The following is an 18,730-nucleotide window of genomic DNA, read 5'->3' on the forward strand; positions in this document are numbered from 1 at the left end:
ATTGAAAAAAAAAATCAACACTGAATCAAGGTATAAAGAATACAAGTTTGCGAGACGAAAGATCACTACTGAGAACCATGCGAGTGTTGACTATCAGCCAACGCAACCCAACTGGTATCCAACGGCGAGTCTGTTGCTTGATCTCGCTCCTCATTCTCGGAGGCGTAGGCCGAATTTTGCTGCACAGCCGGAGAGTAAGTCGCACGACTGCTTGTGCCACTGCTACTAGGAGGGCCCATCCATGGATCACGTCCGGATCGAGCTTCACGAGACCCATCTGTCAAGCCTGCATTGGAAGCCGACAAGTCAGCGTGTGATGACTGCATAGGTCGTGTGGCTCCAAAGTAAGGGCTGTGTGTGTGCGAGGCACCACTCTCCTCTTCTCCGTATGCATCAGCGTCGGCATCGTTATCACCATAAGCCGAAGAAGGGACGCTGCTTGGAATACCGGAGCCTGCGCCAGAGGATCGTTCGCTCTCGGGTAAACTCTGTGCATCCGAGTCTCGGATCTCGTAGCCTAGAGGACTTGGTCGCTTGACATCTGCGTTCGACCTGAGAAGCGAGGCTCGAGAGTGAGCACTCGAAGTGGGACCCGGGCCTGGACCTGCAATGGGTCGCTTGTTCGCAGCCGATTGCGCATTTGACTGATCTGGACGGTCACTTGGCGTCTTGCCCCAGTTCCAGGGGAGGAAAGCTTGCTCGGCACGGCCAACAAGCCCTGCTCTGCGCAAGGAGAGCTGCCTGCCAAGAGCGAGTGTAAAGTCGACGACACTGGTTGGAACGATGGTGAGCAGTACCTGGCTGAGAGTGAGCCAGTAGGCAGAGAGCGTGTGTGTGCCGACCGTGTAGCTGGGACGCAGTCGTCGCTTGGTGCTGAGCAAAAGGTCCGAGACCTTGTTCAACACTGGTGCCGAAGTGGGAGACCTGTGATGCCACAGTGAGCCGAGCGAAGAAGAGGGCGACCTGGCATAGCCAGGACGGGACGGCGATGACTGCGACCCACCAATATTGGCAGTGCTCGCTGAAGCATCAGTGGAGCTGGCGTTCAAGACGTTGCCGTAATCACCCCAGATGGAGCCAGCGTTGACTTCGACCATTGTCACGCGAACATCTCTCTGCTTGAGGGCGGATCGGGAGCTAGAGGCTCTTCGTCCTGCAACACTGCCGGAAGTCGAGCTACTGAGAGCTGGAGGGAGCTTGCTGTTGCTGGCAGTCTTGGAGTGGAACGTTTCTTCCTCGCACTCACGTCGGAGCGACTGGACACCGGCAACGACACTCTGGGCGATGACGGAATACATGGCTTGGCGAGGCAGAGCGGTACGAGAAGCAGGACTGGAGACGAGCGTAACTACTGTAGCGGGGTCCGTTTCAGGCGTATCTTCAGCTCGGTTTGGAAGGGCTCGAAGCATCGGAATGAGAGCTCCCAGCACGCAGAGACTGGCTACCACGTGACGGCCGAGGAGCTCGGAAGAGGGAGAGGGCGTGAGCTTGGAGATGGGGACACCGAGCGAAGAGGCCGAGGTTGAAGCCGACATGCTGCGCGACAAGTTGGGGTCTTCCTCAGGTGCGACGAAGCTGAGCGCGTTGACTACTCCGGCAATAATGATGTTCTCGCCAGGTCTTGCGTAAGGGTCACCAGCACTGGTGAGTGGATAGCGAAGGCTGAGAGCAGCAGAGAGCGCTCTGACGAAAGGCTGAAGGGAGCCAGAGGGGTCATCTACATCAAAGATGAGCGCCTTGACGTATCCTCGGGAGCTAGGAGGGATGAGGTTCTCGAACTGAGCTAGAGCAGCCGAGGACGAGAGGGAAGCGAGGACGACGAAACCTTTGCTCGAGAAGTGCAAGGCCAAAGAACGGCCCAGGGGTGTGTCTGCTCCTAGCACGATGACGGCTTCTCTACGGATACCGCGTTTCAGGCGAACCTGGCGTGTGCGGCCACGACCCACGACCAGCTTTCTGCCTAGATAAGGCAAAGCGACATATCCGGCCTGATAGGCGTAGGTCGTTCCAAGGCCCACAACTAGGAGACCGCCTGCCAAGCTGAGGGAGGTGAGATGCCTTCGAGACCATGATTGGAAAAGCTGCAAGTTGGTGGGTGGTGGCGGCGGAGGGAGCACGGGGGTTGCGGGAGTGGGTGAAACAAGCTCGGTGAGCTTGTCGATGAAGCTATCGAATGATGACAAGGATGGCAAGTCTGAGATGGGTGGACCGTACTTGTTGAGCTGCTCGTAAAGGATCCGGTAGTATTCTTGAACCGAGACGGAGACCCTGTGGGGCAGCTCTTGGATATTGCGAGGCAAGTTCTCCTCAATAAAGTTTTCGAGATCCGTAAGGGACGGCATGATGCTGGTGGTGGTGGTGGTGGCTATCTATGAAGATTGGGTTGCATCGGCCATGGACATGCAAAGTGCGCGAGCAGTCGAGGGCGCTTGAGATGGTGTTGATGGCTAGGAAAGAGGAAGGAACAGTGATGGTGGCAAGTGTAGGCGAGCCAGAGGTGTGCTCTCTGTGCTTTGCGCGTCCAACTGAGCCAAACGATGAAGGGAGAGAGAGTGAAATGAGCGTGTGAGTGAGTGTGTGAGTGGAGGCAAGGCAAAATCAAGCCCTTTTTTTTGTTTTTGTTTTTGGCAGAGAGTGTGAGTGTGAGTGAGTTGAAGATGCGTCGGCATCTCAAGTAAGATGCACATGTTACGGCCGAGACATTGAGACACGGGAGGCTCACGTAAGCGAGAAGTACAATGAGGTACGTAATTGTTGTCATGGTGACAGCACAGTGGCACCCGGTATCATAGCAACACAGGAGTACAAATGAAGAGACACATCCTGCCTCGAATAGGACCAGAGCAGTGAATGGAGTATATATATGTGTTTGTCATTCAGTCTCACATCATGAAAACTAAGCATTACATAGAACATACGGCTGTGGTAAAGGGAGTCTGATCGTGACCCCGATAACGCCGTATATTAATTGTTATCTTCATTTGATTAAGAGTCTGAAGAAGCTATCACCGAGCTAACCGAAACTCGCCGACAACCATGGTAGAAGACACCGAAACGAGGACCAAAGGAGGCAGAAAAGGCAAGAACACCCAGGTTCGGGTCGATAATAATGCCACGAGCGAGAACGAGCCGGAGGCCATCAATGATGAAGCCGACGAAGACACCGATTCCGACTCCGACTTTGATGATGGTGACAAGCGATATAACTTTCGCACCCTAGCAAAGCTCCTCGAACCCGTGCCAAAGCTCACGTCACGAAACTATCATAGCTGGAGCGCCCACGTGAAATCTTTCCTCCGATCCGTGCCTCATGCGATGAAACATCTCGAGGGAACGTACGACAAGAAACACCCGAAATGGAGCCGCTCCCTCGACGATGCTTTAATCAACGCCCTGCGTGGAACAATCGACACTACCGGAGAACACAATGTAAATTACCTCGTTCTAGATGTAATCAAGGAGTACCTTACTTTCAACCAAGTGTGGAGAAAGATCGAAAACGGTCTCACGAATGAAGCCACCAAGACGTCTCACAGACTTGCGCTTATCTCGCAACTCAACGATACAAAGATGTTTAACTCGGACGCCAGAAAGCTAATTCAAGAGATCCGGTCCATACAAACCGAAAGCAGCCTCCTCGGCAAACCATTCGCCGATGATACATTGTTCTCGGCTCTGCAGAAATGCACGATCCGGCATCCGGTGTACAAGGAGACGGTTGCCACCGTCCATCAAATCGATTTCAACGCCCTTGCCACCGCACTAAGCATCCGGCAGACCGCTGTCGAGAGCGTCCCCGCACAAAGGATCGACCCTCGACAAGCCAGTGCTAGAACCGCCGGCAACAACGATCAAAACGAACGGGCCGGAGAGACCGAAGCCGAAGCCGACAACAGCCACGCGAGCTCGAGGAACGCAAGCAAGTCACGCCGAATCCGATGCTGGGTCTGCAAGCGACCGGGACATGGTATCAGTCAATGCGACGCCTTGGTTACCATTCCCAAGGACTCCCCCCTCGCTGAACCTAAATAGGAAGCGTGGTGCTCCCTCACCCTCCCAATGAAATGGCAGGACCCCTCGAACACAAAAGAAACAGCTCATTGGATCTTGGACTCGGGGGCGAGTTACCATATGGTGAACGACTACAGCATGCTCATCCACCCGAGAACTTGCCGAAAGCGGATAATTACCGCCGGAAGCGAGGTCTTGGAAGCGGCAGCTATAGGAGATGCAAGCATATCAACAGATTACGGGGAAATCTCTCTGCAAAATGTATTGTATGTAAAGCACCTTAATGTTAACCTTCTGTCAACAAATTCATTAACGGATGAAGGAGCACGAGTGATATTGGACACAACCGGCGGCCAAATTTTTCTAACAAACGGCATGACACTTAAGATTGCAAAGAATCGCGAGCGAGGACTTCTGGAGTTCCGAGGCGACACATGGCAAGAAAGCGCGATGGCCACATCAGCACCATTGTTTGAAGGTGTTGATGAGGAGTTCGAGCATATTGAGAATGAGCCGAAAGTTTCAAAACAACAACTATGGCATGAGCGTCTCGGGCACCCAGGAAGAGATAAAGCTAAGGCGATCACAACCAAGTTAAAGGATAAGCATACCATGAAATTGGATCCAAACACCGCTCTGACGTGTGAGCAGTGCGTACGATCCAAGAGCACAAGCGCTCGGATGGGGAAAGGTAGCGGCGAAAGAGCCGTAGGGCCCCTGGATCTTATCCACGTCGATCTAATAATAGACTCGTCCCACGTGACGGAGTACACATGCACGTTGGTGCTGGTCGACGATCATAGCAAGTATGTGTATGCACAGCCATTGACACGAAAGAGTCATGCCTTTATGCAACTCAAAAGGATTGTTTCGTTCCTGGAGACACAGACGGATCGGAAGCTAAAAGCGATCCGATCCGATCAAGGAACGGAATGGAAAAGCAATGATGCATTAGAATGGTCGTTAGAAAAGGGCATAGAGTGGCAAACCACCGTAGGGTACAACAGCAAACAAAATGGACGGGTAGAAAGAATGAACAGGACCCTTGGAGAGAAGATGAGAACGTTGCTAATGCAGAGGAGACTACCGAAGAAGTTCTGGCCATACGCGATCAGAGCTGCGGCGTTCAAAATAAACCTCACTCCGAGCGTTGATAATGAATTCCCCTATCAAGCGATGTTTGGCAAGTCGCCGGAACGAGCTTTAAAGCTCCTACGAGTGTTTGGTTGTCTGGCATGGGTAAACGTACCCAAAGTTAAACGGGACAACAAGAAACTGGACCAGCGAGCCGTCGCATCCATTTTCTTAGGGTACAGTCTAGAAAGGAAGGGCTGGCTCTTCTACAGCCCGGACTACAATCCGAACATCTTCTGGAGCAACTCAGCAAAATTCATGGAATCAAAGTGTTGGTCAGACAGAACAGAGTGGCGACTGGTTGACACAAAGGCACCCCCAATGATGATGACAGAGGAAAATTTCGAAGATCTAGGATACAATAAGGAAAATATATTCGACGAAACAGATGAAGAGCCACTACGAGAATACATGGATATGGAGACAGATTCGGAAGAAAGATTAAGCGAAGGAACAGCGGAGGTGATGGAACAAGGACCAATCGCCGAAACTCAAATTGACAGCGAATTCTATGGACTCGTAGCGACGCGACCGGAATGGAGAAAGAACCTGGACCCAACCATACATGAAGCAATGAGTGGAAAGGACAGAAAACACTGGGAGGAGGCCATGCGAAAGGAGCTGGATGGATTGGAGGCGATGGGCACATGGGAGATAGTCGACCTCCCAAAGGGTGCAAATACTGTCGACACACGTTGGGTACTCAAGATCAAAACCGATGCAAACCTCGTGCCGACAAAGTTCAAAGCCCGGCTCGTGGCACGAGGTTTCACTCAACGCGAGGGCATCGACTATACAGAGGTCTTCGCACCAGTAGCACCCATCCAATCCATTCGAGGGGTGATCGCTGTCGCAGCAGTACGAGATTGGGAAATGGATTCTATCGACGTAAAGCAAGCGTACCTGAACTCCACTATACACCATGATGTATACCTCAAGCCCCCAGTAGGAATCGAAATGCCACCCGGAAAAGTGTTGAAGGTAGTGAAAGGACTGTACGGTCTGAAACAATCGGGCCGAGAATGGAACATTGAGTTAGACTCACATCTCCGGACGATCGGATTCCATTGCATGCCGAGTGCACCATGCCTATACTCAAGAGGGACAGGCGACAAGATCACGATCATCACAGCATACGTGGACGACATGCTAATAACATCACCCAGTCGTGATGAAGTAGATCGCGCAAAGCGAGAGATCATGGACAAATGGGAGACGCAAGACAATGGAAGGGTCAAAGAATTTCTGGGTATCAAGATCACACGTGATAGAAGACGGAGGAGGATATCTCTGGGTCTAACGGCATACATCAAGGAAATGGTGAACAAATGGTTAGGAGGAGCAAACGAGAAATCTTGGGTACCCATGCTGAGTGTAGCGAACGTTGCCGGAGGCGAGCGATGTGAACCTCAGCGAGCAAAGAAGTATCAAGAATTGGTCGGCCAACTATTATGGGTCTCCAACACAGCCCGACCAGATATTGCCTTTGCCGTCGGCGTATTGGCGCGATATATGTCGATCCCAATCGACAGTGCATGGAAGGCAGCCATCCACGTGGTAAAGTACCTGAACCAAACGAACGAATATCAGTTGCACCTAGGAGGGGAGACAAACGAGCACTCGGATACACCGGTAACGACGTATACCGACGCAAACTGGGCATCCGACCCCACAAATGGATGAAGAAGCACCTCGGGGTCGATAACATATGTATATGGGTGTCCAGTGAGTTGGAAATCACACGTTCAGAAGTGTGTGGCATTGTCGGCAGTCGAAGCAGAGTTTGTCGCCGCTTCCGAAGCGGTACGAGAAACCTTATTCTTCTCATATTTGCTCCGGGATTTGGAGACCACGGACGTTCGGCCCGTACTATACACAGATAGCCAGGGGTGCATACAGGTGAGTAAAGATCCAGCCAAACATTGGAAGTTAAAGCACATCGACACACGGTATCATTTCGTTCGCGATCACGTACAAGAGGGCGATGTGGAAATCAAATATGTCGGAACGGCAAACAACGTTGCAGATGTCTTGACAAAACCCTTACAGGGTCTTAACACCTCACGATTGGCTAGGATGATAGGACTGGAGATCCCGCCGAAGGGGGGAGTTGAAGATGCGTCGGCATCTCAAGTAAGATGCACATGTTACGGCCGAGACATTGAGACACGGGAGGCTCACGTAAGCGAGAAGTACAATGAGGTACGTAATTGTTGTCATGGTGACAGCACAGTGGCACCCGGTATCATAGCAACACAGGAGTACAAATGAAGAGACACATCCTGCCTCGAATAGGACCAGAGCAGTGAATGGAGTATATATATGTGTTTGTCATTCAGTCTCACATCATGAAAACTAAGCATTACATAGAACATACGGCTGTGGTAAAGGGAGTCTGATCGTGACCCCGATAACGCCGTATATTAATTGTTATCTTCATTTGAGTGTGAGTGTGCGTGTGCGTGTGCGTGTGCGTGTGCGTGTGAGAGAGAGACGCGCGCCAAAGTCACTCTGCGCATTGGTCCCTCGTTGTTGCCTTATTGAAATGAGCTGGGCTGCTGTGCACCAACAAAATAAATCAAATAAATCAAATAAATCAAATAATTACATAATCCGGAAATCCATAAATCCCATAAATCAATCAATAATTTGCCGAAGGAAGCGATCCGATATGATGATGCATGCTGACATAGACGCAATCGGCGATCAGATGGAACAGATCTGTCTGAAGATCGGGTGCAACATAGCCCCGCTCGTTGTCGAGCTAGGTCATGAAGGAGGATACTCGCACATTCGGCACGCACCTCATAGATGTATATATATCAAGCTGAGCACACTAGGTCCTCACCACGTTCACTTTAGTCAATCGAGTATACATCTTTCTGCCCTAAAGTAGTAGTGACATCGTGCTCGGACTCTCCCCGATCACCAGTTATTGGGACCAGAACTTCTTCACTTCTATTATAAATCAATCAAGGGTCCTTGCAGCAACACAGAGCTCGGAGGCACTTTAGCAGGCAAATTTAGCGCAGCAGTCACACCATCGCCCTAGCTCACACAGCGGGCAAGTCACAGACACGCAAGGGCTCAGCTCTCACCTCCAGTGTCTCGCGCCCACCTTGCCTCTCAGTGTTGGCCCCGGAATTACACTCACTCGTCGGCGTGCTCTGAAGCCTGTTCTTGTCTCTCTATCCGTCTTCACTGACATTTGAAGAGAGAACGGCAACACAAGGAATCTATTTACGAGCCACGATGAGATGGTAAGATGACAATGACAAGCCTGATTGGCGCAAAGTTGGCCACAATATTACGAGAAAACAATTCGACTATGAACCTGAGATGAGAGCAACAGACGCTTCTGCTGCCAGTCAGATGATGCCGACTGACTGGCACTTTTTGGGCAAGTCCAGAACGTGGACTGGATGAGAGGTATGAGATGGAGAGGATGATCAAGTGCAAGACTTGCTAATTCTCTCGAGGTAGGAGCATCACAAAGCGAGAATCCAGAGCTTACCATCTCGAGTTGCCAACGGCGAACGAGTTGGCGCCAGTGCGTCCTCCACCGCCGAAACCACCACGGCCGCGACCACGGCCACGTCCACGGAAGCCACGTCCTCCACCACCTCCACCACCGAAGCGACCCATCTCCTCAATCTCACGAGGGATCTCCTGCTTGGCCTCACGAAGAATGCCAATCAGCTCACGAGCCGACTTCGAGTTCTCGGGTGTGAAGTAGGTGTAGGCGGTACCAGTACGGCCAGCACGTCCGGTACGACCGATCTGGTGAACATAGTCCTCAGTGTTGGTGGGGAAGTCGTAGTTGATGACTATCATGATGGATGAGATTATAGGGCAAAAAGGTTAGCAACGTTGATTCGCATATGCATTTGATACTTCTGAGCGTCCAGACAACGAGAGCCAGGGCAGGGAGGTCAACTTACCATAAGAGATGTCCTTGACGTCTATTGATGGACCAACATCGTTTGCAGCACGCACAAGGCCAATCGAGAAGCGGAGCGGTTAGTAGCAAAGAAAGGACAGCGCCAAAATACAATTCGAGTCGCCAGGGCAGAAACAATTGCAAATGTTCGTAAACGGCATCGTTTCAGAGCGGTCGTAAATCGGTCGTGCCACGTATCGGCAGGAAATGGGTTGAAAACGACGTTTGCATTGCAGAGAATGAAACGCAAACGCCGTTACAGCAACATGGCAGAAACAAAGACAAAGATGACAATCGCATCCGATAGTTAGTAAACAAGCCTACGGGGCTATAGCGCATTCACCAATGACAGGAGTGATGCTCTTGATTCCGTCCGCCTCGCTGACAAACCGTCCTTGCAGCCGGTTAAGCAGACGCAAGATTCTACAATGCACCCATCTGAACGATGACAACTGGTCGAAACAGCGGCAGGCACGACATTGCATTGACAAGCAGAACATTGCCATCCTACACAGCTGCTGATCTTTTTATTGGCCCCCATCAGCGTGCTGCAACGCTGTGAGACATCCTTACTCCAATTGAAACAACGTGAATCTTTCCGCGACCATAGAGAAGCTTTTCGGTTCCTGGACGTGCTTGGTGCGCATCACGACAACTCAGGTGTAGTTGTACTGCGAGCGTGGTGGACTGCATGGGACATTTCGAAGTAGGCAGTAATTGTTGTATGCGTAATGTTGCGCAGCCAGAAATCATCCGGTAGCCGAGCAGCTGACAGATCCTTGCTGTGCGAAAACATGGCAGCGAGCTGGAGCAACTAAACGGGGAGGGACGATACTGAGCCGCAACCACGTACATCAACTTACGTTGAACTACCATTCAACGGAACAAATCATCTAGTTTGACGCGACCTGCAACGCTCCGCATGCTGATTGCGGAAGGACATCTATCAGCCCTTGATACAAGGCAGTGCGAGCGCAGGCAACAGATCAGTGTGCATGGGAAAAGCAAACCCCCTAACACAAGGAATTGCTGACCAAGATGCTTTGGGTGCCGAGGGCGAGCGTTGACGGGAGGAGCTTCTCTTGATGGCGTGTGGGAGGAAAGAATAAGACGCTGTGATCGGCATGCAATCAAAAGACAAGTACGAGCTTCCTTGCAACGCTCTGGCAGAGAGCTTGCAAGAAATTATTCGCGGTTTACCTCTTTGGCAAGACATGCAACACTGTTGAGTGTCTCGACATGCCGATACTAACATTGGAGATCTGTTGTGGAGCAGGGAGGATGGTGGCTGTCTCGAGAGTGACGGAAATGCACGACGGAATGGGAGAAAAAAATTGGTTTGCGAACAAGCTGCGCGTCCGTGAAATTGGCGCGCGCAACACCGCGCCGGATCTCAGAGAGATCATCCAATCATCTCGCATGTTGCGGAGCAAGGACAAAGGGAGGGGGGCGAGGAGGGAAGCGAGGAGGGAAGCGAGGAGGGAAGCGAGGAGGGAAGCGAGGAGGGAAGCAAGGAGAGAAGACAGGGAGTAGAGAGGGAAAGGGAGAAAGGAAGATAGGGAAAAGTGTTTCAACTTACCGAGACCACGAGATGCTACAGCGGTAGCAACCATAATGGGGCTTCGACCAGACTTGAACTCGGCAAGAACCCAGTCACGCTCCTGTTGTTGCTTGTCACCGTGAATGGCGAGGGCGGGCCAGCCGTCCTGACGAAGGTATTTGGTAAGGTCGTCAGCGACGCGCTTGGTGCTGGTGAAGATGATGACCTTGCCGTTCTCCTGCGAGATGGTCTCGAGGTGACCGATGAGCTTGCCCTTCTTTTCGAATTCGCTGCAGACCTCGATGATCTGCTTGACGTTGTGGTTGGCGGCGAGCTCGGTGGAACCAATGTTGACTTGAGCGAAGTCGTTGAGGAAGTCTCCGGCAAGACGCTGCACCTCCTTGGGCCAAGTGGCCGAGAACATGAGGGTCTGACGGTCGGGTCGGATCTGTTGCAAGATCTTGCGGATTTGGGGCTCGAAACCCATGTCAAGCATGCGATCGGCCTCGTCCATGACAAGGTAGGTAACGCGACGAAGGTTGGTCTTGCCAGCGTCGACCATGTCGATCAAACGACCAGGGGTGGCAATACAGATCTCAGCACCACGCTGAAGGTCACGGATCTGAGGACCCTTGGGCACACCACCGTAAACGGCACAGGTGCGGAGACGGCTAGAGCCACCAAAGCGGTTGCACTCGACCTGGATCTGATTGGCAAGCTCACGAGTGGGAGCGAGGATGAGGGCGATGGGGCCATCGCCGGGCTTGAGGAGGGGCTGAGCGTTGATGTGAACCATGGCGGGGAGAGCGAAACCAATGGTCTTACCGGAACCGGTCTCGGCGATGGCGACAAGGTCGCGACCGCTGAGGGCCATAGGCCAGGCCTGAGACTGAATGGCCGAGGGCTCGGCAAATCCCATCTTCTTGATTTCGGAGAGGATGTAGTCGGGGAAGCCGGCCTCGTCGAAAGAGGTGACAGGCTTGGGCACGTTCTGACCCTGGATGGTCATCTGCTTGGAGGCACGGTATTCCTGAACCTCACGCTCGCTGCGAGCAGCGACACGAGGATCCTCGATGTAAAAGTTCTTTTCGAAGGTAACGAGGTCGACAGAGTTCCAGTCGACAGCGCCGAGGTTGCTACCGAGGTTGCTCATGCGGTCTCCGCTGGCGCCATAGCCACCGCCATAGCCTCCACCGTTGCCGTAGCTGCTGCCACCGCCGTATCCGCTGCTGCCGTTGCCATAAGAGCTACCGCCGCCATAGGAGCTACCACCTCCGTAAGAGCTGCCGCCGCCATAGCCACCACCGTTGCCGTAGCTGCTAGAGCCACCTCGACCGCCGCCGAAGCCGCCGCGACTAGAGCCGGAACCGTTGCTGTATCCACCGCCGTAAGACATTTTATTTTTATTTTTATTTTTTGTTTTTTTGTTTTTGTTTTGGCACTTGAGTGTTGAAGGATGAAGAGAGAGAGAGAGAGAGAGAGAGAGAAGCGAAGACAATGAAGAAGCTTCTTGAGTTGAGGGAAAAAGATGTTGTGGTGGTAAGCAGAGGTGTGCGGATGAGATGGCAGGTCCTTTCCGCACGTTGCTGAGTTGGGATGTGTCGCTCAGCTGATCAGACCGTCAAGGCAAAAAAAAACTGGCTGAAATCTGAGAGCATTTCAACTCATCAGGGTGCTCCATGTCTCTCGAAAATTTTTATAAAAGAAAATAATGGCAGGGGAGCAGAGCTTCAACGTTCACAGTCTACTCAGCCAGAAGTGAAAGTCTTGTCATCGTTAAGTGCCGAAATCTTTAAACGAAACGCGAATTCGAATTTTTTCATCATCATCAGTCCTAAAGTTGCGTTTTACTCTCGTGCGAAAGGGGTCCGAAGCTTGGCAGTGTTCATTCAGTGCCGACCTAACAGCTCAGTTTGTCGCCGAGAAATTTGACAAGCAAGTTTGCAATACTTAGATTTCGGCGAGATACGAAGAAGGCTCGAAAGTGATGAGAGAGTCTGTGCTTGCCCCATCAAAGCCGAAGACGATTTGGAGGTACAGTCATATGAATTCATCAGGGCACCGCCTGCCTGGGTTATGCTCATTCAGCTTGGAAGAGACTGTTCATCACAAAGCCAAATTGTCAGGTATCTGTGTTCAAAGATCGCATGGAATAGTTGAGAGAAAGAGAGATTCAGGAGCCTTTGCGATGATCATGGCCATACAAGCATCGTGAAGAGCGTGGTTGCAAATCAACAGAAAATCGATCGATCACAGAGATCAGCGCAACGGTAGCCGAGTCTCAAAACCTCAATCGATCCTTCTCGTTGGCCTACCACTACAAGTCGCTGCCTATCCGCATCCCAGGAGCGATATCAATCCTTTCTTCGCACTCTCTAAACATCACCAGACATGTCGCTTCTTCGACAGACCGCTTCGAGCCAGATCGCCTGCCCCTTGGCTGGTCTGGTGAGCGCTTCGGCTCGCCAGTGCGTTCAACCTGCTCTCTCTTCGCGACCTGTTCCGGCTTCTCGACGTGGACGAGCCACAGCCGTCGACCCTAACGAACCAGCTGCCAACGCTCTCGCTTCTTCTTCCTCCTCCTCGTCCGCCTCTTCATCTATCTCCGCAGCAGCTCCTCTTGCCTTTGCAGCTTCTACATTGCCTGCCAACGAGGGCGCTATTCGACACAATTGGTCTCGCAAGGAGGTGCAGGAGATCTACGATTCTCCACTCCTCCAGCTCGTCTTCCGTTCCGCCAATGTCCATCGTATGCACCACCCCGTCAACCGTGTCCAGCTCTGCACCCTCATGAACATCAAGGAGGGCGGCTGCTCCGAAGACTGCGGATACTGCTCTCAGTCGAGCAGGTACGAGACTCCATCTAACGCTTCCAAGCTTGAAGACCTCGAGACCGTTCTTACTGAGGCACGCAAAGCCAAGGCCAATGGAAGCACCCGTTTCTGCATGGGTGCCGCTTGGAGAGAAGTTGGTGGCCGCAAGCGTGGTTTCAATCGCATTCTCGACATGGTCCGTGAGATCCGCGGTATGGGCATGGAGGTCTGCACCACTCTCGGCATGTTGACCACCGAGCAGGCAAAGCAGCTCAAGCAGGCCGGTCTCACTGCCTACAACCACAACCTTGACACCTCGCGTGAATACTACGGCAAGGTCGTCACCACCCGCAGCTACGATGACCGTATCGGAACCATTGCCAACGTTCGTGAGGCCGGTATCTCGGTCTGCTCCGGTGGCATTCTCGGTCTTGGAGAGGAGCACGAGGACCGCGTCGGTCTCATTTGGGAGATGAGCACGCTTCCTGAACACCCAGAAAGCTTCCCCGTCAATGCTCTTGTTGCTATCCCTGGTACACCGATGGAGGCTAACGAGCCCATCACGTTCCAGGACATGTTGCGCACCGTTGCCACTGCACGTATTGTTCTTCCCGGTTCCATCATCCGTCTCGCAGCTGGTCGTCATCTCTTCACCGAGTCGGAGCAGGCTATGGCTTTCCTTGCAGGTGCCAACGCCATCTTCACCGGTGAAAGGATGCTTACCACCCCAACCTCTTCTTGGGATGAGGACAAGGCCATGCTCAGTCGATGGGGTCTCCGTGGAATGGGTAGCTTCGAGGATAAGACCATGGCTCCTCACCTCTCGGCCATTCCTTCTCCAGCAGCTGACAGCGTTTCAGTCGAGGATCGTCGTGCCAAGGCTAACGCCAGCCAGGCTTTCCAGACCGCCTAGATCTTTGGCAAACATTATGAGTGGCCAATTGACTCTCACCTGTCGTTCACAGTTCGCAGAGCAAAAGTTATGTAAAGGCATCTTGTCACTCTGAATATAATCATACAACATTGTGACCTCATGGAGTGATCCGTCTGCTGATTCCTGTGTCCCGTACAAATTGAGAGTGACAGCACGCAACTCATTATGCACACAGCGGGGGCCACGCAAAGCACTCACAGACGGAGAAGCTAGATAAGGAGGAGGTTGCATTATATGTGAAAAGGACGAGGACTCCATGTTTACGATTCGATGCAGTGATTAGATGAGAGCAAGAGAGGACGACGTGAAGTGAGAATTGTACTCATCATACGAGAGCCGAGGGACGATGCGAAAGCGGTGCGAAGAGGAGTGTGATGGACTGTAATGCAATGCCTTGAGATGAGCGCGTGAGTCAATGCTAGGTTGCTCCTCAGGTAGAGTTGGCGGCTTGGAGCAAGTCCTGGATGACGCTGATCTCGCGGTCCATCGTGTCCCAGGCATAGCCCAACTGCGAAAGGCCTTCGATGAGGAAATCCACCTCGCGCTTCTTGGATCTGTGGGTATAGGGACCAAGGTTGAGCTTGTGCATACCTTCGAGCTGACGAAGAACCTCCAGATAAGCAGAGCCGGATCCGTCCTTGCCTTGGACTGCCGACTGGATGTCTTCAACCTTCTCCCGCTGTTCTTCGTGCGAAGCAAAGCTCTCGACGAGTCCGCGCTGTTGCAGGGCCTGAGGATCGATAAAGCTTGACACGTCTGATTGCGAATGACTACCTGCGGAGGCTGGTCGTCCGCTCATGCGATTGGCAACTTGCTCGTCCGAGACGCTAGGAATCTTGGCAAGAAACTGCGCAACGGGGAAGATCTGCTTAAGAATCGGGCCACCGGTCTGCAAGATGCCCAAGGGAAGAAGGATACCGACAAAACGAGCTGTCTTCCGGCAAGACACGATGGCCCGTTGCATGCTCTTGTCGAAAAGAGCTTTGAGCGAGGCTGAGACGACCTTGTCTTCTTCGGACATAGCGCTTTGGCCACCAAGAGAGTGGCGGAGTGTCGCCATGAAGGCAGCATTGGCACGATGTCGCTCGCCAAGAGCGCGGAATAGGGCAAGATAAAGAAGCGAGCCGCAGACTTTGGTACTTGCAATCCAGCCTAGTGGCCTGAAAGGCTGGAGGCTGTTCATCGTAGACCATGCTTTGGATGCGCAACGATCAAAGAAGAGCATCAGCGAGTCGAGGCTGTTCCAGACGGCTCCGCATGCCCGTTCTAGCTTTCGCACCTCGGCCAGTGTTGGCCTGGACGAAAACCTTGCGGCGCGAGGGATAGGCGCCATCGAGGCACCCATCGGTCGCTGCCACGGAGGAATGGATGGCTTGAAGCCATCAGCAGAATCGATGTGTTGTGCCAAGAAGCGAGACAGAGCGCCAATCTGCACCATGGTCATGATGACAAATGTAAGGCCCATCTCGCCCGAAAGCACCACTTCACCCTGTGGTGGAGAATCAACAGGAAGAGAGTCTTTGCGGAACGAAGCCTGACCGACCACCTCGATCGCGCGATCCTCCTTAAAGAAAGGTTTGCGTCGATTGAGTCCTGAAGCGACCGAATCGCGGCACCAAGTAGTGAGAAAAAGACGATGGGACTGCATGGTGCTGAGCATATGTTCTACTGCACGTCGATCCGTCTCGTCAACCACAAGCTTGGTAGACATGCCAAGCTTGCCGGCATGTTGACAGGCAGTGTCAGCAAAGAAGTGCGCCTGCACGCCATCGACACTGTCAAGCAGAGGGGCGAGCAGGCACAGGATCTGGAGGCTTTCGACACTAGGCTTCTTGAGAAGATCGTACTTGTGCACCAATGATAGAGCATGATTCAAGAGCGCGTGGCAGAAGGCCTTTCGAGCTTTGCCACGACGAAGATTGTGTTCAATGTCGCCGGGACGATAGGATCGAATGATAGCGTCACTGCGCGAGCTGATCCACGAGCGTGGGCTGAGGCGGTTGGTCTCGACCGCAGAAGAATCGGACAAGTTGTCAGGTGCCTCGAACGAGATGATGTCGTTGCTCTTAGAACCCTTGGCGCCCTTTGCCGCCAACTTGGCACGCCTGCTCTGGATATACGAATTGGTACATTTTATTCGCTTGTCCTCACATCGACTGCAGCCCATTCCATCAGGCCTTTCTGTGACGTCGCATCTGACACGGCGCAGTCGACATGTGTCGCAAGCAACACCTTGCTTGCGTTTTGGACGCTTGAGACCAGACTTGCTGCCGTCTGCATCTCGGCCCTCGAATGAGGAAGCAGGTTGAATTAGACCATTGTCGTCGACCTCAAGCAAGCGATTCTGGGTTGCATCGAGATCCTTGAACTCCGGGCCGAAAGCAATCGGAGCGTCTGTGTAGTGGGCGGCCCAAGCATGAAGCACAGCGAGCAGAGTCTCGGTGCTGCCTGGAGTGCCAATCTTGCTTTCCTTGGTCTCGGACCATGTGAGCGAGGAAAGTCCCTGAACTTCAGGGATGTGGGATGGCAAGTTCTCAGCAGCGGATCCACCATTGGACATGATGGACATCTTGCGGGGATCGCCATTAGCCAAGTTGAAGGTCTTGCTGAAGTGCGCAAAGTCTATCACTGGTGCTTGCATGTGACAGACGGCAAAGAAGCAGTTGAGGAGCTGTAGTGAGAGAGAGCCGGCCATGACACGATCGGTAATGCGAACTTCGGCACCTCTGAGCTCGGTGAGAGCGCGAATCAGGATGGTAGAGGCATTGGTTCGCTCCACAGCATGCCTTGGGAGGGTCGCATGATTGGCGGAAGCACCGTGGATCATGCGAGCCTGTTCAATTCGCTTGCCGGAACGGCTGGGACGCGGATATCTGCGTGAAGGAGGAGCATGGGTCTTGGTACAGACAAAGCCCTTCTCTTGACAGCGTGTGCAGCGGATGTGGTGAACCGCAGTGCATGTGCTAGTGCTTCTCTGCATCTCGAGTAAGACGGTCTCGGCCGTCTCTGGTGACGAACTTTGTACGGCCTCGGCGCGACGATCATCGAGATCACATCGAAGATGCTTAGTGCGGCATTGATCGCAAGTGACACCTTGGCGACGTGCTGACTTCTTCTTGTCGCCCGAGTGTACGCTCAAAGCTTCCGAACCAGGGGAGCCGATAGAGGAGCCGACCATGTCGCCAAAGTCGGAATCAGGTACTGGAAGAGAAGAGGCCTGCATGACCGATGCGAAAGCATCAAATGTGTCTGAGTCTCCATTTGTTTGCTTCGAGGACAGAAGAGGTGGAATCGATGACGGCTCGACGTGGTGAGGGTCGAGGTAGTGTGTATAGTAGTTGTGCGTGTCTTGCGAGGTACTGGATAGACTGGGCAGTTGAGTAAAGTCGAAAGACGGCGATGTAAAGGCGTCGGAAGTCGATGTAGAGGGCGCCTGACTTTGTGACAGCTCAGAAGCGGGAAGGCTGTTGGAAACTAGTGAGCCTTGAGCTTGCGTTGGACTGGAGCCATTCTGCATCGAAGTCCAAGGATTGGATGGTGTGAGCGAATGTGGTTGTGCAGTACCAAAATGCTGTAGATAAAGAGCATCGGCACCAAGTTCGGATTGGTGATGTTGTTGCGTGGATCGGCCATTGCTGTGTGGCTGATAGTCGCCGTTGAAATGAGCGAAGATGGCTGTCTCGCCAAATACATTGGGCAAGGGACTACGAGGTTGATATGTGTTGTTGGTCATGGTAGACTGGCCGGCGTCATCCACGGTGAAAGAGGTGGAGAGGCCGGCAGCATGGAGCTGTTGAGCTTGAGCTTGAAGAAGCTGATCGGATAGAGATGACGCAGGAAACGAATGACGCCTTGCGTCATCTAGATCTTGTCGACTGTCTTGTTGCCGGGCAAATGGCATCCTCGACAGCATGAGTGACTCGTAATGGGAGCTTGTTTTCCTGTGCAAGTGTTTGTGTCGGCGGTGAAAAAGCGTGTGTGGTAGAGCAGAATGCTTAAGCTTGTGCGTCAGAGGGGATGAGTGAAAAGGGCCCTTGTGTTGCAGAGAAGGAATCTGGTCTCTGTTGAGTCGATTAGGAGAGCAACTGGGTCTTATACCCAATCTGGTCCGTCAGAAGCGGGACGGTGAGAGCCAGGCGAGACGAGAGAGAGCAGGTGCCTCAGATGCGCTTAGCAAGGGAAAGTCGGAGATGTAGAAAGACTCCTGGTCCTGCTGTGGTAGGGGCAGATAGAGAGGGATTGTGTGCCAGGAGTCGCAGAGTATCCTTGCAGAGCTGTTGGTACGCCGAGTCTTGAACAGATTATGGTGGTCGACCAAAGATCCAGGGAGCAGGGACGGCCTCGGGTACGGAAGAATA

The 18,730-nt window shown here is 52.7% G+C and overlaps 5 protein-coding genes across 5 annotated transcripts; 2 read left to right on the plus strand and 3 right to left on the minus strand.

Moving 5' to 3' along the window:
• Positions 1-65: 65 nt before the first annotated feature.
• On the minus strand, positions 66-2,342 carry UHO2_01181 (uncharacterized protein; the record flags this gene model as incomplete). Its single annotated transcript, XM_041553649.1, has 1 exon — positions 66-2,342. One exon carries the CDS (start codon positions 2,340-2,342, stop codon positions 66-68), a length of 2,277 nt encoding a protein of 758 aa, XP_041409583.1.
• Positions 2,343-3,036: 694 nt separating this feature from the next.
• On the plus strand, positions 3,037-4,032 carry UHO2_01182 (uncharacterized protein; the record flags this gene model as incomplete). The annotated part of the gene is made up of 1 exon (XM_041553650.1): positions 3,037-4,032. One exon carries the CDS (start codon positions 3,037-3,039, stop codon positions 4,030-4,032), a length of 996 nt encoding a protein of 331 aa, XP_041409584.1.
• A 4,623-nt stretch (positions 4,033-8,655) lies between these two features.
• UHO2_01183 (putative RNA helicase dbp2 (DEAD box protein)) lies at positions 8,656-12,021 on the minus strand (the record flags this gene model as incomplete). The annotated part of the gene is made up of 3 exons (XM_041553651.1): positions 8,656-8,972; positions 9,087-9,107; positions 10,665-12,021. 3 exons carry the CDS (start codon positions 12,019-12,021, stop codon positions 8,656-8,658), a joined length of 1,695 nt encoding a protein of 564 aa, XP_041409585.1.
• Positions 12,022-13,016: 995 nt separating this feature from the next.
• On the plus strand, positions 13,017-14,351 carry UHO2_01184 (putative biotin synthase; the record flags this gene model as incomplete). The annotated part of the gene is made up of 1 exon (XM_041553652.1): positions 13,017-14,351. One exon carries the CDS (start codon positions 13,017-13,019, stop codon positions 14,349-14,351), a length of 1,335 nt encoding a protein of 444 aa, XP_041409586.1.
• A 451-nt stretch (positions 14,352-14,802) lies between these two features.
• Positions 14,803-18,273, minus strand: UHO2_01185 (uncharacterized protein; the record flags this gene model as incomplete). The annotated part of the gene is made up of 1 exon (XM_041553653.1): positions 14,803-18,273. One exon carries the CDS (start codon positions 18,271-18,273, stop codon positions 14,803-14,805), a length of 3,471 nt encoding a protein of 1,156 aa, XP_041409587.1.
• Between the last annotated feature and the right edge of the window lie 457 nt (positions 18,274-18,730).

Source organism: Ustilago hordei, assembly GCF_900519145.1.
Source record: "Ustilago hordei strain Uho2 genome assembly, contig: UHO2_contig_02, whole genome shotgun sequence".
NCBI lineage: Eukaryota > Fungi > Basidiomycota > Ustilaginomycetes > Ustilaginales > Ustilaginaceae > Ustilago > Ustilago hordei.